Source organism: Rattus norvegicus, chromosome 5 (genome assembly GCF_036323735.1).
Source record: "Rattus norvegicus strain BN/NHsdMcwi chromosome 5, GRCr8, whole genome shotgun sequence".
Lineage (NCBI taxonomy): Eukaryota > Metazoa > Chordata > Mammalia > Rodentia > Muridae > Rattus > Rattus norvegicus.
In genome coordinates, this window is record NC_086023.1 from 132,636,069 (window position 1) to 132,657,626 (window position 21,558).

General features: G+C 36.8%; 2 protein-coding genes across 4 annotated transcripts in view; both read left to right on the forward strand.

Moving 5' to 3' along the window:
* The window catches only part of Skint5l (selection and upkeep of intraepithelial T cells 5 like), a 45,522-nt gene extending 29,045 nt beyond the window's left edge, over window positions 1–16,477 (forward strand). Inside the window, exons 6-9 of one of the 3 annotated variants that reach the window (XM_039111176.2) lie at window positions 1,725–1,787; window positions 10,538–10,600; window positions 13,295–13,357; window positions 16,078–16,477. In XM_039111176.2, coding sequence (XP_038967104.2) covers window positions 1,725–1,787; window positions 10,538–10,600; window positions 13,295–13,357; window positions 16,078–16,193 — 305 coding nt within the window. In that variant the 3' untranslated portion in view covers window positions 16,194–16,477. The remainder of the gene's footprint in view (window positions 1–1,724; window positions 1,788–10,537; window positions 10,601–13,294; window positions 13,358–16,077) is intronic. The other 2 variants (XM_039111175.2, XM_063261326.1) reach the window with 2 other exon arrangements.
* Window positions 1–21,558, forward strand: part of Skint4 (selection and upkeep of intraepithelial T cells 4) — a 201,262-nt gene that overhangs the window by 86,773 nt on the left and 92,931 nt on the right. The gene's annotated exons all lie outside the window — the stretch shown is intronic.

The window sequence follows — 21,558 nt, forward strand, 5'->3', positions numbered from 1 at the left end:
TATGATATTCCAGAAATCTCGAAATTAAAAATCGCCAGTTAAATATGATTATGTCCAGATTATTGGAAGTGAAATATGCTTTCAGATAAACTAACGTGTTCAATGATTTAAATATGTGTGATCTGAAAGTCGAGTATTTTATTAAAGGCCATATGTCAATTATCTGCCCACAACATTACAGTAAATACTGCCTTTAGTATTTTGAGGTATACAGGTGTATATACATGTGATCCACGTTATATTACATATGGAAATTTTATGTACCATAGAGTATTGTGCATAGATAAATTTATATATGTCATTAAAATCAATTGCAGGATTTGCCAACTGTTCAAATACAGAACGGAACCTGACCTGAGTTGAGAAACTACAGAAGGCAGAAAAGTTTCAAATTCCAAGAACAATACACTGGATATGTTTCCGTAAAACACCCCTTGACAATGAAGTATGATAGGTGGTTGAATAGTTTGAACAAGTGCAAGTAGTGGTCAATGATTTAGGTTTGAAAGTCACCCTTTGGTTTTCCTTTCTCTTTGATAGATTACATGAATTTGAAGAATTGAGGATGTTAGCAGACTTTGCAGCTGAGGATAGTGTCAGTCAGAAAATATGCCCTTCATAGCAATGACATTCAATTTTTATTTGTTATCCACATGAAAAAAAATTGGCGTTACTCAATATAAATATTGGCTAGAAATTATTGGTCAATGCAGGAATTACACCAGTTTATATTAGCAGTGGGTTACATAACATAGGGAGAAATGCAGGAATACTGGTGTATCAAATAGAGCTAGGGGAATAAAGATGTCCATAATTTCCAGGGCAAGGGCACTATTATGATATCAAAAGTCAGCTTTACTTGTTAAGGTTAAAGTAAGAAGAACAATGATTCATTTCAGCTTTAAGATCTTGGGGAAAAATTTCAGGAGGCAGTAAAAGGTATAACACATTAAAAAGTTTATAGAAATTCTACATAGGGTTCGATTATTTTACACTAATTATGATTTCAGGGATGAAAAATTCCCTCATGAGAATCAGATGCAAGGTAGGTTTTTACAGGGAACAGATTTTTAGCAACTTGCAATACCTTATGAAATACAAGTTGTTAGACTATGAAATGCCCACAAACCATCTCATAATGACTCTACAGTGATGAGACCTGTTGAATTTTCATAACAGTTCAGGTTAACATATTAGGTACTGCTTTACTTAGAAGTATCTGCTATCTGAATGACACCTAAGTGATTTGCAGGATAAACGGTCATGTGAAAATTATTTAGAACAGAAATTTATAGGTCTGTTGAATGAAAGTGATTCGTTATTTTAATGGAATAATTTGAGCAGTGGAAAGAAAATTTGGAATAGGCCAACCATAGGAGGAGGGTTTTTCTACATATAAAAAAAATCAGGACAAAGCCTGTGACTCCAGGTGTGTAACTTTGATGAGTCAAGTTGAAACAATGATTGTAGGACCAAGAGAAAAACATAAAAACTTTTGGTGACATCAAAAGTTGAAAGTTATGCCCAGCCTAGGGCCACACCTCTAGACGTTTTTTAGCCAAGAAGGAGTAGTGAGCCAAAACTAGCTCTACGAATTAGTGAAAATGTAATGCATGATGTTTAGGCAGTACTGCTTATACTTTTCTAAAGGTTTGCTTTTTAAGCACAAAAGCAAACTGAATGTTATAAAGTCGATAATTGAACTAATGATCTTACTCCCTTAGGCATAAATGATGTGTTAATGCAATTTCCTGAAAGGAATGACCCAAGTTCCAATGCGAATCCAGGTATGAATTATGAATATTTCACAATAAAATGGTCTAGGAGAAAATTGAGATAAAATTTAATGCCATTTGTAGGAATTCTGTGCCAATACTCTCCCTACATCACTAAAGAAAATCTGGTCCAGAACAGAGAGAAGATGTCTTAAAAGTATGGAAATATGTCAATTTCACCAGATAATGGCCAGAAATTAGATTCACTATGAACATTATACTTATGAAAATGAGAGTGTTGATTGAAATACTTACATCCGAGTATGTGCTATTCGAGAAAACTTGAAATTCAGTGTTGACAGTTTAAAATGATTACACAGAGATTAGAGGATGTGACACGATCTCACAGATAAAATAAGTTTTCATTGAGTTAAATCAGTGGGACAGGAAATTCAAGTGTTTTATTTAAGGACATACAAAGACCATCTGGAACCCTGGTGCACTGAAGTTCCCGGAAGGGGCGGCACAGGTCTTCCTGGTTGCTGCCGCTGCAGAAAGCCCGTGGGCAGCACCCCACGAGCGAACCTGAGCCTCGGGACCACAGGTAAGACCAAATTTTCTGCTGCAAGAAAGCTGCCTGGTGAACTCAAGACACAGGCCCACAGGAACAGCTGAAGACCTGTAGAGAGGAAAAACTACACGCCAGAAAGCAGAACACTCTGTCCCCATAACTGACTGAAAGAGAGGAAAACAGGTCTACAGCACTCCTGTCACACAGGCTTATAGGACAGTCTAGCCACTGTCAGAAATAGCAGAACAAAGTAACACTAGAGATAATCTGATGGCGAGAGGCAAGCGCAGGAACCCAAGCAACAGAAACCAAGACTACATGGCACCATCGGAGCCCAATTCTCCCATCAAAACAAACATGGAATATCCAAACACACCAGAAAAGCAAGATCTATTTTCAAAATCATATTTGATCATGATGCTGGAGGACTTCAAAAAAGACATGAAGAACTCCCTTAGAGAACAAGTAGAAGCCTACAGAGAGGAATCGCAAAAATCCCTGAAAGAATTCCAGGAAAACACAATCAAACAGTTGAAGGAATTAAAAATGGAAATAGAAGCAATCAAGAAAGAACACATGGAAACAACCCTGGATATAGAAAACCAAAAGAAGAGACAAGGAGCTGTAGATACAAGCCTCACCAACAGAATTCAAGAGATGGAAGAGAGAATCTCAGGAGCAGAAGATTCCATAGAAATCATTGACTCAACTGTCAAAGATAATGTAAAGCGGAAAAAGCTACTGGTCCAAAACATACAGGAAATCCAGGACTCAATGAGAAGATCAAACCTAAGGATAATAGGTATAGAAGAGAGTGAAGACTCCCAGCTCAAAGGACCAGTAAATATCTTCAACAAAATCATAGAAGAAAACTTCCCCAACCTAAAAAAAGAGATACCCATAGACATACAAGAAGCCTACAGAACTCCAAATAGATTGGACCAGAAAAGAAACACCTCCCGTCACATAATTGTCAAAACACCAAACACACAAAATAAAGAAAGAATATTAAAAGCAGTAAGGGAAAAAGGTCAAGTAACATATAAAGGGAGACCTATCAGAATCACACCAGACTTCTCGCCAGAAACTATGAAGGCCAGAAGATCCTGGACTGATGTCATACAGACCCTAAGAGAACACAAATGCAGCCAAGGTTACTGTATCCAGCAAAACTCTCAATTAACATTGATGGAGAAACCAAGATATTCCATGACAAAACCAAATTTACACAATATCTTTCTACAAATCCAGCACTACAAAGGATAATAAATGGTAAAGCCCAACATAAGGAGGCAAGCTATACCCTAGAAGAAGCAAGACACTAATCGTCTTGGCAACAAAACAAAGAGAATGAAAGCACACAAACATAACCTCACATCCAAATATGAATATAAAGGGAAGCAATAATCACTATTCCTTAATATCTCTCAATAACAATGGCCTCAACTCCGCAATAAAAAGACATAGATTAACAAACTGGATACGCAATGAGGACCCTGCATTCTGCTGCCTACAGGAAACACACCTCAGAGAAAAAGACAGACACTACCTCAGAGTGAAAGGCTGGAAAACAACTTTCCAAGCAAATGGTCAGAAGAAGCAAGCTGGAGTAGCCATTCTAATATCAAATAAAATCAATTTCCAACTAAAAGTCATCAAAAAAGATAAGGAAGGACACTTCATATTCATCAAAGGAAAAATCCACCAAGATGAACTCTCAATCCTAAATATCTATGCCCCAAATACAAGGGCACCTACATACGTAAAAGAAACCTTACTAAAGCTCCAAACACACATTGCACCTCACACAATAATAGTGGGAGACTTCAACACCCCACTCTCATCAATGGACAGATCATGGAAACAGAAATTAAACAGTGATGTCGACAGACTAAGAGAAGTCATGAGCCAAATGGACTTAACGGATATTTATAGAACATTCTATCCTAAAGCAAAAGGATATACCTTCTTCTCAGCTCCTCATGGTACTTTCTCCAAAATTGACCATATAATTGGTCAAAAACCGGGCCTCAAAAGGTACAGAAAGATAGAGATAATCCCATGCGTGCTATCGGACCACCACGGCCTAAAACTGGTCTTCAATAACAATAAGGGAAGAATGCCCACATATACGTGGAAATTGAACAATGCTCTACTCAATGATAACCTGGTCAAGGAAGAAATAAAGAAAGAAATTAAAAACTTTATAGAATTTAATGAAAATGAAGATACAACATACTCAAACTTATGGGACACAATGAAAGCTGTGCTAAGAGGAAAACTCATAGCGCTGAGTGCCTGCAGAAAGAAACAGGAAAGAGCATATGTCAGCAGCTTGACAGCACACCTAAAAGCTCTAGAACAAAAAGAAGCAAATACACCCAGGAGGAGTAGAAGGCAGGAAATAATCAAACTCAGAGCTGAAATCAACCAAGTAGAAACAAAAAGGACCATAGAAAGAATCAACAGAACCAAAAGTTGGTTCTTTGAGAAAATCAACAAGATAGATAAACCCTTAGCCAGACTAACGAGAGGACACAGAGAGTGCGTCCAAATTAACAAAATTAGAAATGAAAAGGGAGACATAACTACAGATTCAGAGGAAATTCAAAAAATCATCAGATCTTACTATAAAAACCTATATTCAACAAAATTTGAAAATCTTCAGGAAATGGACAATTTCCTAGACAGATACCAGGTACCGAAGTTAAATCAGGAACAGATAAACCAGTTAAATAACCCCATAACTCCTAAGGAAATAGAAGCAGTCATTAAAGGTCTTCCAACCAAAAAGAGCCCAGGTCCAGACGGGTTTAGTGCAGAATTCTATCAAACCTTCATAGAAGACCTCATACCAATATTATCCAAACTATTCCACAAAATTGAAACAGATGGATCACTACCGAATTCCTTCTACGAAGCCACAATTACTCTTATACCTAAACCACACAAAGACACAACAAAGAAAGAGAACTTCAGACCAATTTCCCTTATGAATATCGACGCAAAAATACTCAATAAAATTCTGGCAAACCGAATCCAAGAGCACATCAAAACAATCATCCACCATGATCAAGTAGGCTTCATCCCAGGCATGCAGGGATGGTTTAATATACGGAAAACCATCAACGTGATCCATCATATAAACAAACTGAAAGAACAAAACCACATGATCATTTCATTAGATGCTGAGAAAGCATTTGACAAAATTCAACACCCCTTCATGATAAAAGTCCTGGAAAGAATAGGAATTCAAGGCCCATACCTAAACATAGTAAAAGCCATATACAGCAAACCAGTCGCTAACATTAAACTAAATGGAGAGAAACTTGAAGCAATCCCACTAAAATCAGGGACTAGACAAGGCTGCCCACTCTCTCCCTACTTATTCAATATAGTTCTTGAAGTTCTAGCCAGAGCAATCCGACAACAAAAGGAGATCAAGGGGATACAGATCGGAAAAGAAGAGGTCAAAATATCACTATTTGCAGATGACATGATAGTATATTTAAGTGATCCCAAAAGTTCCACCAGAGAACTACTAAAGCTGATAAACAACTTCAGCAAAGTGGCTGGGTATAAAATTAACTCAAATAAATCAGTTGCCTTCCTCTATACAAAAGAGAAACAAGCCGAGAAAGAAATTAGGGAAACGACACCCTTCATAATAGACCCAAATAATATAAAGTACCTCGGTGTCACTTTAACCAAGCAAGTAAAAGATCTGTACAATAAGAACTTCAAGACACTGAGGAAAGAAATTGAAGAAGACCTCAGAAGATGGAAAGATCTCCCATGCTCATCGATTGGCAGGATTAATATAGTAAAAATGGCCATTTTACCAAAAGCAATCTACAGATTCAATGCAATCCCCATCAAAATACCAATCCAATTCTTCAAAGAGTTAGACAGAACAATTTGCAAATTCATCTGGAATAACAAAAAATCCAGGATAGCTAAAGCTATCCTCAACAATAAAAGGACTTCAGGGGGAATCACTATCCCTGAACTCAAGCAGTATTACAGAGCAATAGTGATAAAAACTGCATGGTATTGGTACAGAGACAGACAGATAGACCAATGGAATAGAATTGAAGATCCAGAAATGAACCCACACACCTATGGTCACTTGATTTTTGACAAAGGAGCCAAAACCATCCAATGGAAAAAATATAGCATTTTCAGCAAATGGTGCTGGTTCAACTGGAGGGCATCATGTAGAAGAATGCAGATCGATCCATGCTTATCACCCTGTACAAAGCTTAAGCCCAAGTGGATCAAGGACCTCCACATCAAACCAGACACACTCAAACTAATAGAAGAAAAACTAGGGAAGCATCTGGAACACATGGGCACTGGAAAAAATTTCCTGAACAAAACCCCAATGGCTTATGCTCTAAGATCAAGAATCGACAAATGGGATCTCATAAAACTGCAAAGCTTCTGTAAGGCAAAGGACACGGTCGTTAGGACAAAACGGCAACCAACAGATTGGGAAAAGATCTTTACCAATCCTACAACAGATAGAGGCCTTATATCCAAAATATACAAAGAACTCAAGAAGTTAGACCGCAGGGAAACAAATAACCCTATTAAAAAATGGGGTTCAGGGCTAAACAAAGAATTCACAGCTGAGGAATGCCGAATGGCTGAGAAACACCTAAAGAAATGTTCAACATCTTTAGTCATAAGGGAAATGCAAATCAAAACAACCCTGAGATTTCACCTCACACCAGTGAGAATGGCTAAGATCAAAAACTCAGGTGACAGCAGATGCTGGCGAGGATGTAGAGAAAGAGGAACACTCCTCCATTGTTGGTGGGATTGCAGACTGGTAAAACCATTCTGGAAATCAGTCTGGAGGTTCCTCAGAAAATTGGACATTGAACTGCCTGAGGATCCAGCTATACCTCTCTTGGGCATATACTCAAAAGATGCCTCAACATATAAAGGAGACACGTGCTCCACTATGTTCATCGCAGCCTTATTTATAATAGCTAGAAAATGGAAAGAACCCAGATGCCCTTCAACAGAGGAATGGATACAGAAAATGTGGTACATCTACACAATGGAATATTACTCAGCTATCAAAAACAACGAGTTTATGAAATTCGTAGGCAAATGGTTGGAACTGGAAAATATCATCCTGAGTGAGCTAACCCAATCACAGAAAGACATACATGGTATGCACTCATTGATAAGTGGCTATTAGCCCAAATGCTTGAATTACCCTAGATCCCTAGAACAAACGAAACTCAAGACGGATGATCAAAATGTGAATGCTTCACTCCTTCTTTAAATGAGGAAAAAGAATACCCTTGGCAGGGAAGGGAGAGGCAAAAATTAAAACAGAGACTGAAGGAACACCCAATCAGAGCCTGCCCCACATGTGGCCCATACATATACAGCCACCCAATTAGACAAGATGGATGAAGCAAAGAAGTGCAGACCGACAGGAGCCGGATGTAGATCGCTCCTGAGAGACACAGCCAGAATACAGCAAATACAGAGGCGAATGCCAGCAGCAAACCACTGAACTGAGAATAGGTCCCCCGTTGAAGGAATCAGAGAAAGAACTGCAAGAGCTTGAAGGGGCTCGAGACCCCAAAAGTACAACAATGTCAAGCAACCAGAGCTTCCAGGGACTAAGCCACTACCTAAAGACTATATATGGACTGACCCTGGACTCTGACCCCATAGGTAGCAATGAATATCCTAGTAAGAGCACCAGTGGAAGGGGAAGCCCTGGGTCCTGCTAAGACTGAACCCCCAGTGAACTAGACTATGGGGGGAGGGCGGCAATGGGGGGAGGGTTGGGAGGGGAACACCCATAAGGAAGGGGAGGGGGGAGGGGGATTTTGCCCGGAAACCGGGAAAGGGAATAACACTTGAAATGTGTATAAGAAATACTCAAGTTAATAAAAAAAAAAAAAAAAAAAAAAGGACATACGACAATGACATGCCCATAAACTTACTGGGAAGAGAATGTTCACAGTCGTGAGGTGCAATGGGCAATAGAAAAGTGATCAAGGTCATATTACATAATGAAATTTATGTAATATAGGGTATACTAGAGTCTTCTCCATGTGATGGAGTTATATATGTCATTAAAATCAACCCTCGAGATTGTGAATTATCAAAACACAGAAAGAACCCTGAACTGATTCGCTAAAATCAATAGAAGGAAACAAAATTAAAATTTCAAGAATGATAAATTGATCATGGTTTCTTCTCAGATCCACAAAGAGTAGATCTTTGGCCCTTCATAAAGACATATGATAGGTGCTAGAAACTTTGGTACAAGAACAAGTAGCTTAGAAATATTTAGATTAGAAAGTCAGCCTTTGGAAATCCCTTCTATGAGATACATTACAAAAACATTAAAAATTGAGAATGTTATCAGACTATACAGATTAGGATAGAGTAAATCAAGCAATAAGTCCATTACAGCAATTACATTCATTTCTTCTCTTTAATCCATTTGCAAAACCAACGGGATACCCCAAACAGACATAGGCTAGAAAGTGTTGGCCAATGCAGTAGTAGAGGCCATTTAACATTCGCAATGGGTAACATGACAAAGGGACAAGGGCAGGAACACTTCACCATGAAGCAGAGCTAGTAGGATCAATGACTCAGAGAGCAGTTGATAGGCGAAGGGAAGATTTGTGACATCAAAAGTCAGATTTTATTTGATGATAAAATTCAATGTACAAAGAACAATGTTTCACTGTAGCTTTAAGATCTTGGGAGAAAAGTTCCAGAGGTAGTAGAAGGTGTACCAAATATATGAAGGTTACAAAAAATATAAAGAGCGTCCCATCATCATACATAAATAATGATCTTTGGGGTAAACAAAATCTTATGAGCACCGGATGAAAGGAAGCTTTTATTAAGGAATTGATTGTAAGAAATTTACAACTTATAAAATGCAAATTCACAGCCTATTACAGGCTCAGGTACCACCTCTGGCTCAGTGGTACGGTGATAAGCCTGGCCTTGGTTCTAATATTTATTATGAATACATACTCGGTCTTGCTGTATGTAGGAGTATCTATTATCTCCATTAAACTGGTCCTTTGCAGGATGCATTTTTATGTGCAAAGTAATTTGGAAAAGTATTCTGGAGTCTCATGACTCATAATGATTGGTGATTTCAATGGAGTAATTTGGTCAGTAGAAAGACAGATTTGAACAAGACGTCCCCAGGAGGAGTGGATTTCCTACATATAAATAAGAGAAAAAAACTATGTCTCCAGCTGTGTTACCTTAGTGAGTCAAGTGTTACAAAACAGGCAATGATTGCAGGTACAATCAAAACATACGAGGCCTTTTCGGGACATTCATGATATCGATTGTTGAAATTTTTGATGAGCATAGGCTCCCGTAACCAAACGTATAGGCCTACTGACATTGGTCATGCAAGAAGAAATGGTAAGCAAAAGCTTGCACTATGAATTAATGCATGATGCTTATGGCAGTACTGCTTATACTAGTTTAAAGCAAAAGGGTCGATTATTCTACACTAATTATGATTTCAGGGATGAAAAATCTTCATGAGAATCAGATGCAAGATAGGCTTTTACAGGGAACATGTTTTTAGCAATTTGAAAAACCTTAAGTAATACAAGGGGTTAGACTATGAAATGCCCAGAAACCATCCCTCAGTGACTCTACACTGGTGACAACTGTCTAATTTTTAATACTGTTCAGGTTAATATAGTAGGTACTGCTTTACTTAGAAGTATCTGCTATCTGAATGACACCTAAGTGATTTGCAGGATAAATGGTCATGTGCAAATATTTTGGAACAGAAATTTATAGGTCTGTTGAATGAAACTGATTCGTAATTTTAATGGAATAATTTGAGCAGTGGAAAGAAAATTTGGAATAGGTCAACCATAGGAGGAGGGTTTTTCTACATATAAAAAATCAGGACAATGCCTGTGACTCCAGGTGTGTAACTTTGATGAGTCAAGTTGAAACAATGATTGTAGGACCAAGAGAAAAACATAAGAAATTTTGGTGACATCAAAAGTTGAAAGTTATGCCCAGCCTAGGGCCAAACCTCTAGACGTTTTTTAGCCAAGAAGGAGTAGTGAGCCAAAACTGGCTCTACGAATTAGTGAAAATGTAATGCATGATGTTTAGGCAGTACTGCTTATACTTTTCTAAAGGTTAGCTTTTTAAGCACAAAAGCAGAGTGAATGTTAGAAAGTCACTAATTGAACTAATGATCTTAATCCTTTAGGCATAAATGTTGTGGTAATACAATTTCCACAAAGGAATGACCCAAGTTCCAATGTGAATCCAGGTATGAATTATGAATATTTCACAATAAAATGGTCTAGGAGAAAATTGAGATAAAATTTAATGCCATTTGTAGGAATTCTGTGCCAATACTCTCCCTACATCACTAAAGAAAATCTGGTCCAGAACAGAGAGAAGATGTCTTACAAAGTATGGAAATATGTCAATTTCACCAGATAATGGCCAGAAATTAGATTCACTATGAACATTATACTTATGAAAATGAGAGTGTTGATTGAAATACGTACATTCGAGTATGTGCTATTCGAAAAATCTTGAAATTCAGTGTTGACAGTTTAAAATGATTACACAGAGATTAGAGGATGTGACACGATCTCACAGATAAAATAAGTTTTCAATGAGTTAAATCAGTGGGGCAGGAAATTCAAGTGTTTTATTTAAGGACATACGACAATGACATGCCCATAAACTTACTGGGAAGAGAATGTTCACACTCGTGAGGTGCAATGGGCAATAGAAAAGTGATCAAGGTCATATTACATGATGAAATTTAGTGTAATATAGAGTATACTAGAGTCTTCTGCATGTAATGGAGTTATATATGTCATTAAAATCAACCCTCAAGACTGTCAATTATCCAAACACAGAAAGAAACCTGAACTGATTAGCTAAAATCTATAGAAGGAAACAAAATTAAAATTCCAAGAATGATATTTTGTTCATGGCTTCCTCTCAGATCCACAAAGAGTAGATCTTTGGCCCTTCATAAAGACATAAGACAGGTGCTTGAAACTTTGGTACAAGTCATGTAGATTAGAAATATTTAGATTAGAAAGTCAGCCTTTGGAAATCCCTTCTATGAGATACATTACAAAAACTTAAAAATTGAGAATGTTGTCAGAATATACAGCCGAGGATAGAGTAAGTCAAGCAATAAGTCCATTACAGCAATGACATTCATTTCTTCTTTTTTATCCATTTGCAAAACCAACGGGATACCCCAAACAGACATAGGCTAGAAAGTGTTGGCCAATGCAGTAGTAGAGGCCATTTAACATTCGCAATGGTTAACATGACAAAGGGACAAGGGCAGGAACACTTCACCATGAAGCAGAGCTAGTAGGATCAATGACTCAGAGAGCAGTTGATAGGTGAAGGGAAGTTCTGTAACATCAAAAGTCAGATTTAATTTGATGATGAAAATTCACTGTACAAAGGACAATGTTTCACTGTAGCTTTAAGATCTTGGGAGAAAAGTTCCAGAGGTATTAGAAGGTGTACCTAATATATGAAGGTTACAGTAAATATAAAGAAGCATCCCATCATTATAAATAAATAATGATCTCTGGGATAAACAAAATCTTATGAGCACCGGATGAAAGTAAGCTTTTATTAAGGAAATGATTGTAAGAAATTTACAACAACTTATAAAATGCAAATTCTCAGCCAATTACAGGCCCAGAAACCACCTCGGGCTCAGTGGTATGGTGATAAGCCTGGCCTTGGTTCTAATATTTACTATGATTACATACTCGGTCTTGCTGTATGTAGAAGTGTCTATTATCTCCATGACACCTGAGACCTTTGCAGGATACATTTTTATTTGCAAAATTATTTAGAAAAGTATTCTGGGGTCTCATGACTCTTAATGATTGGTGATTTCAATGGAGTAATTTGGGCAGTAGAAAGACAGTTTTGAACAAGCCGTCCCTAGGAGGAGTAGATTTCCTACATATAAATAAGAGAAAAAACTGTTCCTCCAGCTGTGTACCTTAGTGGAGTCAAGGTTACCAAACAGGCAATGATTGCAGGTACAGTCAAAACATACAAGGACTTTTCGGGATATTCATAATATCGATTGTTGAAATTTGTGATGAGCATAGACTCCCGTAACCAAACATATAGGCCTACTGGCATTGGTCAGCCAAGAAGAAATTGTAAGCAAAATCTTGCACTATGAATAAATGCATGATGCTTATGGCAGTACTGCTTATACTAATTTAAAGCAAAAGGGGTCGATTATTATACACTAATTATGATTTCAGGGATGAAAAATCCTTCATGAGAATCAGATGCAAGATAGGCTTTTACAGGGAACAGATTTTTAGCAATTTGCAAATCCTTAAGAAATACAAGGGGTTAGACTATGAAATGCCCAGAAACCATCTCTCAGTGACTCTACACTGATGACACATGTCTAATTTTTAATACTGTTCAGGTAAACATATTAGGTACCGTTTTACTTAGAAGTATCTGCTATCTGAATGACACCTAAGTGATATGCAGGATAAACGGTCATGTGAAAATTATTTAGGACAGAAATTTATAGGTCGTTGAATGAAAGCGATTCGTTATGTTAATGGAATAATTTGAACAGTGGAAAGATAATTTTGAATAGGCCAAGCATAGGAGGAGTGGTTTTTCTCCATATAAAAAAATCAGAACAAAGCCTGTGACTCCAGGTGTGTAACTTTGATGAGTCAACTTGAAACAATGATTGTAGGAACTTTTGGTGACATCAAAAGTTGAAAGTAATGCCCAGCCTAGGGCCAAACCTCTAGACGTTTTTTAGCCAAGAAGGAGTAGTGAGCAAAACTAGCTCTACGAATTAGTGAAAATGTAATGCACGATGTTTAGGCAGTACTGCTTATACTTTTCTAAAGGATAGCTTTTTAAGCACAAAAGCAAACTGAATGTTATAAAGTCACTAATTGAACTATTGATCTTAATCCCTCAGGCATAAATGTTGTGGTAATACAATTTCCTCAAAGGAATGACCCAAGTTCCAATGCGAATTCAGGTATGAATTATGTATATTTCACAATAAAATGGTCTAGGAGAAAATTGAGATAAAATTTAATGCCATTTGTAGGAATTCTGTGCCAATACTCTCTCTACATCACTAAGGAAAATCTGGTCCAGAACAGAGAGAAGATGTCTTACAAAGTATGGAATTATGTCAATTTCACCAGATAATGGCCAGAAATTAGATTCACTAGGAACATTATACTTATGAAAATGAGAGTGTTGATTGAAATACGTACATTCGGGTATGTGCTATTCGAGGACTCTTGGAATTCAGTGTTGACTGTTTAAAATGATTAATCAGAGATTAGAGGATGTGACAGGATCTCACAGATAAAATAAGTTTTCTATGAGTTAAATCAGATGGAGAGGAAATTCAAGTGTTTTATTTAAGGACATACGACAATGACATGCCCGTAAACTTACTGGGAAGAGAATGTTCTCACTCGTGAGGTGCAATGGGCAATAGAAAAGTGATCAAGGTCATAATACATGATGAAATTTCGTGTAATATAGAGTATACTAGAGTCTTCTGCATGTGATGGAGTTATATATGTCATGAAAATCATCCCTCCAGTTTGTGAACTATCCAAACACAGAAAGAACCCTGAACTGATTCGCTAAAATCTATAGAAGGAAACAAAATTAAAATTCCAAGAATGATACTTTGATCATGGTTTCTTCTCAGGTCCACAAAGAGTAGATCTTTGGCCCTTCATAAAGACATATAACAGGTGCTTAAAACTTTGGTACAAGAACAAGTAGATTAGAAATATTCAGATGAGAAAGTCAGCCTTTGGAAATCCCTTCTATGAGATACATTACAGAAACTTTAAAAATTAAGAATGTTATCAGACTATACAGCCAAGCATAGAGTAAATCAACCAATAAGTACATTACAGCAACGACATTCATTTCTTCTTTTTTATCCATTTGCAAAACCAATGGGATACCCCTAACAGACATAGGCTAGAAAGTGTTGGCCAAAGCAGTAGTAGAGGCAATTTAACATTCACAATGGATAACATGACAAAGGGACAAGGGCAGGAACATTTCACCATGAAGCAACGCTAGTAGGATCAATGACAAAGTGAGCAATTGATAGGTGAAGGGAAGTTCTGTGATATCAAAAGTCAGATTTAATTTGATGATGAAAATTCAATGTACAAAGAACAATGTTTCACTGTAGCTTTAAGATCATGGGAGAAAAGTTCCCGACGTAGTATAAGGTGTACCTAATATATGAAGGTTACAGAAAATATAAAGAAGCTTCCCATCATCATGAATAAATAATGATCTCTGGGGTAAACAAAATCTTATGAGCACCGGATGAAAAGAACCTTTTATTAAGGAATTTATGATAAGAAATTTACAACAACTTATAAAATGCAAATTCTCAGCCTATTACAAGCCCAGAAACCATGTCTGGCTCAGTGGTACGGTGATAAGCCTGGTCTTGGTTCTAATATTTACTATGATTACATATTCGGTCTTGTTATATGTAGAAGTGTCTATTATCTCCATGACACCTGAGTACTTTGCAGGATACATTTTTATGTGCAAAATTATTTAGAAATGTATTCTGGAGTCTCATGACTCATAATGATTGGTGATTTCAATGGAGTAATTTGGGCAGTAGAAAGACAGATTTGAACAAGCCGTCCCTAGGAGGAGTAGATTTCCTACATAAAAATAAGAGAAAAAACTGTGTCTCTAACTGTGTTACCCTAGTGGAGTCAAGTGTTACCAAACGCAATGATGCAGGTACTGTCAAAACATACGAGGCCTTTTCGGGACATTCATGATATCGATTGTTGAAATTTTTGATGAGCATAGGCTCCCGTAACCAAACGCATAGGCCTACTGACATTGGTCAGGCAAGATGAAGTGGTAAGCAAAACCTTGCACTAAGAATTAATGCATGATGATTATGGCAGTACTGCTTATAGTAGTTTAAAGCAAACGGGGTCGATTCTTCTACACTAATTATGATTTCAGGGATGAAAAATCCTTCATGAGAATCAGATGCAAGATAGGCTTTTACAGGGAACAGATTTTTAGCAATTTGAAAAACCTTAAGAAATACAAGGGGTTAGACAACGAAATGCCCAGAAACCATCTCTCAGTGACTCTACACTGATGACACCTGTCTAATTTTTAATACTGTTCAGGTTAACATATTAGGTACTGCTTTACTTAGAAGTATCTGCTATCTGTATGACACCTAAGTGAATTGCAGGATAAACGGTCATGTGCAAATTATTTAGAACAGAAATTTATAGGTCTGTTGAATGAAAGTGATTCGTTATTTTAAAGGAATAGTTTGAGCAGTGGAAAGACAATTTGGAATAGGCCAACCATAGGAGGAGGGTTTTTCTACACATAAAAAAAAATAAACAGGACAAAGCCTGTGACTCCAGGTGTGTAACTTTGATGAGTCAAGTTGAAGCAATGATTGTAGGACCAAGAGAAAAACATAAGACCTTTGGGTGACATCAAAAGTTGACAGTTATGACCAGCCTAGGGCCACACCTCTTGACTTTGGTTAGCCAAGAAGGAATAGTGAGCCAAATCTAGCAATACGAATTAGGGAAAATGTAATGCATGATGTTTAGGCAGTACTGCTTATACTTTTCTAAAGGATAGCGTTTTAAGCACAAAAGCAAACTGAATGTTATAAAGTCACTAATTGAACTAATGATCTTACTCCCTTAGGCATAAATGATGTGTTAATGCAATTATGTCAAAGGAATGACCCAAGTTCCAATGCGAATCCAGGTATGAATTATGAATATTTCACAATAAAATGGTCTAGGAGAAAATTGAGATAAAATTTAATGCCATTTGTAGGAATTCTGTGTCAATACTCTCCCTAGATCACTAAAAAAATCTGGTTCAGGACAGAGAGAAGATGTCTCACAAAGTATGGAAATATGTCAGTTTCACCAGATAATGGCCAGAAATTAGATTCACTATGAAAATTATACTTATGAAAATGAGAGTGTTGATTGAAATATGTACATTAGAGTATGTGCTATTCGAGGAATCTTGAAATTCAGTGTTGACAGTTTAAAATGATTAATCAGAGATTAGAGGATGTGACAGGATCTCACAGATAAAATAAGTTTTCTATGAGTTAAATCAGTGGCAGGAAATTCAAGTGTTTTATTTAAGGACATACGACAATGACATGCCCATAAACTTACTGGGAAGAGAATGTTCACAGTCGTGAGGTGCAATGGGAAATATAAAAGTGGTCAAGGTTATAATACATGATGAAATTTCGTGTAATATAGAGTATACTAGAGTCTTCTGCATGTGATGGAGTTATATATGTCATGAAAATCAACCCTCGAGTTTGTGAATTATCCAAACACATAAAGAACCCTGAACTGATTCGCTAAAATCTATAGACGGAAACAAAATTAAAATTCCAAGAATGATGCTTTGATCATGGTTTCTTCTCAGTTCCACAAGGAGTAGATCTTTGGCCCTTCATAAAGACATATGACAGGTGCTTAAAACTTTGGTACAAGAACAAGTAGATTAGAAATATTTAGATGAGAAAGTCAGCCTTTGGAAATCCCTTCTATGAGATACATTACAAAAACTTTAAAAATTAAGAATGTTATCAGACTATACAGCCGAGTATGGAGTAAATCAACCAATAAGTACATTACAGCAACGGCATTCATTTCTTCTTTTTTATCCATTTGCAAAACCAATGGGATACCCCTAACAGACATAGGCTAGAAAGTGTTGGCCAATGCAGTAGTAGAGGCCATTTAACATTCGCAATGGGTAACATGAAAAAGGGACAAGGGCAGGAACACTTCACCATTAAGCAGAGCTAGTAGGATCAATGACTCAGAGAGCAGTTGATAGGTGAAGGGAAGTTCTGTGACATCAAACGTCAGATTTAATTTGATGATGAAAATTCAATGTACAAAGAACAATGTTTCACTGTAGCTTTAAGATCTTGGGAGAAAAGTTCCCGACGTAGTATAAGGTGTACCTAATATATGAAGGTTACAGAAAATATAAAGAAGCGTCCCATCATCATAAATAAATAATGAACTCCGGGGTAAAAAAATCTTATGAGCACCGGATGAAAAGAAGCTTTTATCAAGGAATTTATTATAAGAAATTTACAACAACTTATAAAATGCAATTTCTCAGCCATTTACAAGCCCAGAAACCACGTCTGGCTCAGTGGTACGGTGATAAGACTGGTCTTGGTTCTAATATTTACTATGATTACATATTCGGTCTTGTTATATGTAGAAGTGTCTATTATCTCCATGCCACCTGAGTACTTTGCAGGATACATTTTTATGTGCAAAATTATTTAGAAATGTATTCTGGAGTCTCATGATTCATAATGATTGGTGATTTCAATGGAGTAATTTGGGCAGTAGAAAGACAGATTTGAACAAGCCGTCCCTAGGAGGCGTAGATTTCCTACATAAAAATAAGAGAAAAAACTGTGTCTCTAACAATGTTACCCTAGTGGAGTCAAGTGTTACCAAACGCAATGATTGCAGGTACTGTCAAAACATACGAGGCCTTTTCGGGACATTCATGATATCGATTGTTGAAATTTTTGATGAGCATAGGCTCCCGTAACCAAACGCATAGGCCTACTGACATTGGTCAGGCAAGATGAAGTGGTAAGCAAAACCTTGCACTAAGAATTAATGCATGATGATTATGGCAGTACTGCTTATAGTAGTTTAAAGCAAACGGGGTCGATTCTTCTACACTAATTATGATTTCAGGGATGAAAAATCCTTCATGAGAATCAGATGCAAGATAGGCTTTTACAGGGAACAGATTTTTAGCAATTTGAAAAACCTTAAGAAATACAAGGGGTTAGACAACGAAATGCCCAGAAACCATCTCTCAGTGACTCTACACTGATGACACCTGTCTAATTTTTAATACTGTTCAGGTTAACATATTAGGTACTGCTTTACTTAGAAGTATCTGCTATCTGTATGACACCTAAGTGAATTGCAGGACAAACGGTCATGTGCAAATTATTTAGAACAGAAATTTATAGGTCTGTTGAATGAAAGTGATTCGTTATTTTAAAGGAATAGTTTGAGCAGTGGAAAGACAATTTGGAATAGGCCAACCATAGGAGGAGGGTTTTTCTACATATAAAAAAAAATAAACAAGACAAAGCCTGTGACTCCAGGTGTGTAACTTTGATGAGTCAAGTTGAAACAATGATTGTAGGACCAAGAGAAAAACATAAGACCTTTGGGTGACATCAAAAGTTGACAGTTATGACCAGCCTAGGGCCACACCTCTTGACTTTGGTTAGCCAAGAAGGAATAGTGAGCCAAATCTAGCAATACGAATTAGGGAAAATGTAATGCATGATGTTTAGGCAGTACTTCTTATACTTTTCTAAAGGATAGCGTTTTAAGCACAAAAGCAAACTGAATGTTATAAAGTCACTAATTGAACTAATGATCTTACTCCCTTAGGCATAAATGATGTGTTAATGCAATTATGTCAAAGGAATGACCCAAGTTCCAATGCGAATCCAGGTATGAATTATGAATATTTCACAATAAAATGGTCTAGGGGAAAATTGAGATAAAATTTAATGCCATTTGTAAGAATTCTGTGCCAATACTCTCCCTAGATCACTAAAAAAAACTGGTTAAGAACAGAGAGAAGATGTCTTACAAAGTATGGAAATAGGTCAGTTTCACCAGATAATGGCCAGAAATTAGATTTACTATGAACATTATACTTATGAAAATGAGAGTGTTGATTGAAATTCGTACATTCGAGTATGTCCTATTCGAGGAATCTTGAAATTCAGTGTTGACTGTTTAAAATGATTAATCAGAGATTACAGGATGTGACACGATCTCACAGATAAAATAAGTTTTCTATGAGTTAAATCAGTGGGACAGGAAATTCAAGTGTTTTATTTAAGGACATACGACAATGACATGCCCATAAACTTACTGGGAAGAGAATGTTCACAGTCGTGAGGTGCAATGGGCAATAGAAAAGTGATCAAGGTCATAATACATGATGAAATTTCGTGTAATATAGAGTATACTAGAGTCTTCTGCATGTGATGGAGTTTTATATGTCATGAAAATCAACCCTCGAGATTGTGAATTATCCAAACACAGAAAGAACCCTGAACTGATTCGCTAAAATCTATAGAAGGAAACAAAATTAAAAGTCCAAGAATGATACTTTGATCATGGTTTCTTCTCAGGTCCACAAAGTGTAGATCTTTGGCCCTTCATAAAGACATATAACAGGTGCTTAAAACTTTGGTACAAGAACAAGTAGATTAGAAATATTTAGATGAGAAAGTCAGCCTTTGGAAATCCCTTCTATGAGATACATTACAAAAACTTTAAAAATTAAGAATGTTATCAGACTCTACAGCCAAGGATAGAGTAAATCAACCAATAAGTACATTACAGCAACGACATTCATTTCTTCTTTTTTATCCATTTGCAAAACCAATGGGATACCCCTAACAGACATAGGCTAGAAAGTGTTGGCCAAAGCAGTAGTAGAGGCAATTTAACATTCACAAAGGATAACATGACAAAGGGACAAGGGCAGGAACATTTCACCATGAAGCAACGCTAGTAGGATCAATGTCTCAGTGAGCAATTGATAGGTGAAGGGAAGTTCCGTGATATCAAAAGTCAGATTTAATTTGATGATGAAAATTCAATGTACAAAGAACAATGTTTCACTGTAGCTTTAAGATCTTGGGAGAAAAGTTCCCGACGTAGTATAAGGTGTACCTAATATATGAAGGTTACAGAAAATATAAAGAAGCTTCCCATCATCATAAATAAATAATGATCACTGGGGTAAACAAAATCTTATGAGCACCGGATGAAAAGAACCTTTTATTAAGGAATTTATGATAAGCATTTACAACAACTTATAAAATGCAATTTCTCAGCCATTTACAAGCCCAGAAACCACGTCTGGCTCAGTGGTACGGTGATAAGACTGGTCTTGGTTCTAATATTTACTATGATTACATATTCGGTCTTGTTATATGTAGAAGTGTCTATTATCTCCATGACACCTGAGTACTTTGCAGGATACATTTTTATGTGCAAAATTATTTAGAAATGTATTCTGGAGTCTCATGACTCATAATGATTGGTGATTTCAATGGAGTAATTTGGGCAGTAGAAAGACAGATTTGAACAAGCCGTCCCTAGGAGGAGTAGATTTCCTACATAAAAATAAGAGAAAAAACTGTGTCTCTAACTGTGTTACCCTAGTGGAGTCAAGTGTTACCAAACGCAATGATGCAGGTACTGTCAAAACATACGAGGCCTTTTCGGGACATTCATGATATCGATTGTTGAAATTTTTGATGAGCATAGGCTCCCGTAACCAAACGCATAGGCCTACTGACATTGGTCAGGCAAGATGAAGTGGTAAGCAAAACCTTGCACTAAGAATTAATGCATGATGATTATGGCAGTACTGCTTATAGTAGTTTAAAGGAAACGGGGTCGATTCTTCTACACTAATTATGATTTCAGGGATGAAAAATCCTTCATGAGAATCAGATGCAAGATAGGCTTTTACAGGGAACAGATTTTTAGCAATTTGAAAAACCTTAAGAAATACAAGGGGTTAGACAACGAAATGCCCAGAAACCATCTCTCAGTGACTCTACACTGATGACACCTGTCTAATTTTTAATACTGTTCAGGTTAACATATTAGGTACTGCTTTACTTAGAAGTATCTGCTATCTGTATGACACCTAAGTGAATTGCAGGATAAACGGTCATGTGCAAATTATTTAGAACAGAAATTTATAGGTCTGTTGAATGAAAGTGATTCGTTATTTTAAAGGAATAGTTTGAGCAGTGGAAAGACAATTTAGAATAGGCCAACCATAGGAGGAGGGTTTTTCTACACATAAAAAAAATAAACAGGACAAAGCCTGTGACTCCAGGTGTGTAACTTTGATGAGTCAAGTTGAAGCAATGATTGTAGGACCAAGAGAAAAACATAAGACCTTTGGGTGACATCAAAAGTTGACAGTTATGACCAGCCTAGGGCCACACCTCTTGACTTTGGTTAGCCAAGAAGGAATAGTGAGCCAAATCTAGCAATACGAATTAGGGAAAATGTAATGCATGATGTTTAGGCAGTACTGCTTATACTTTTC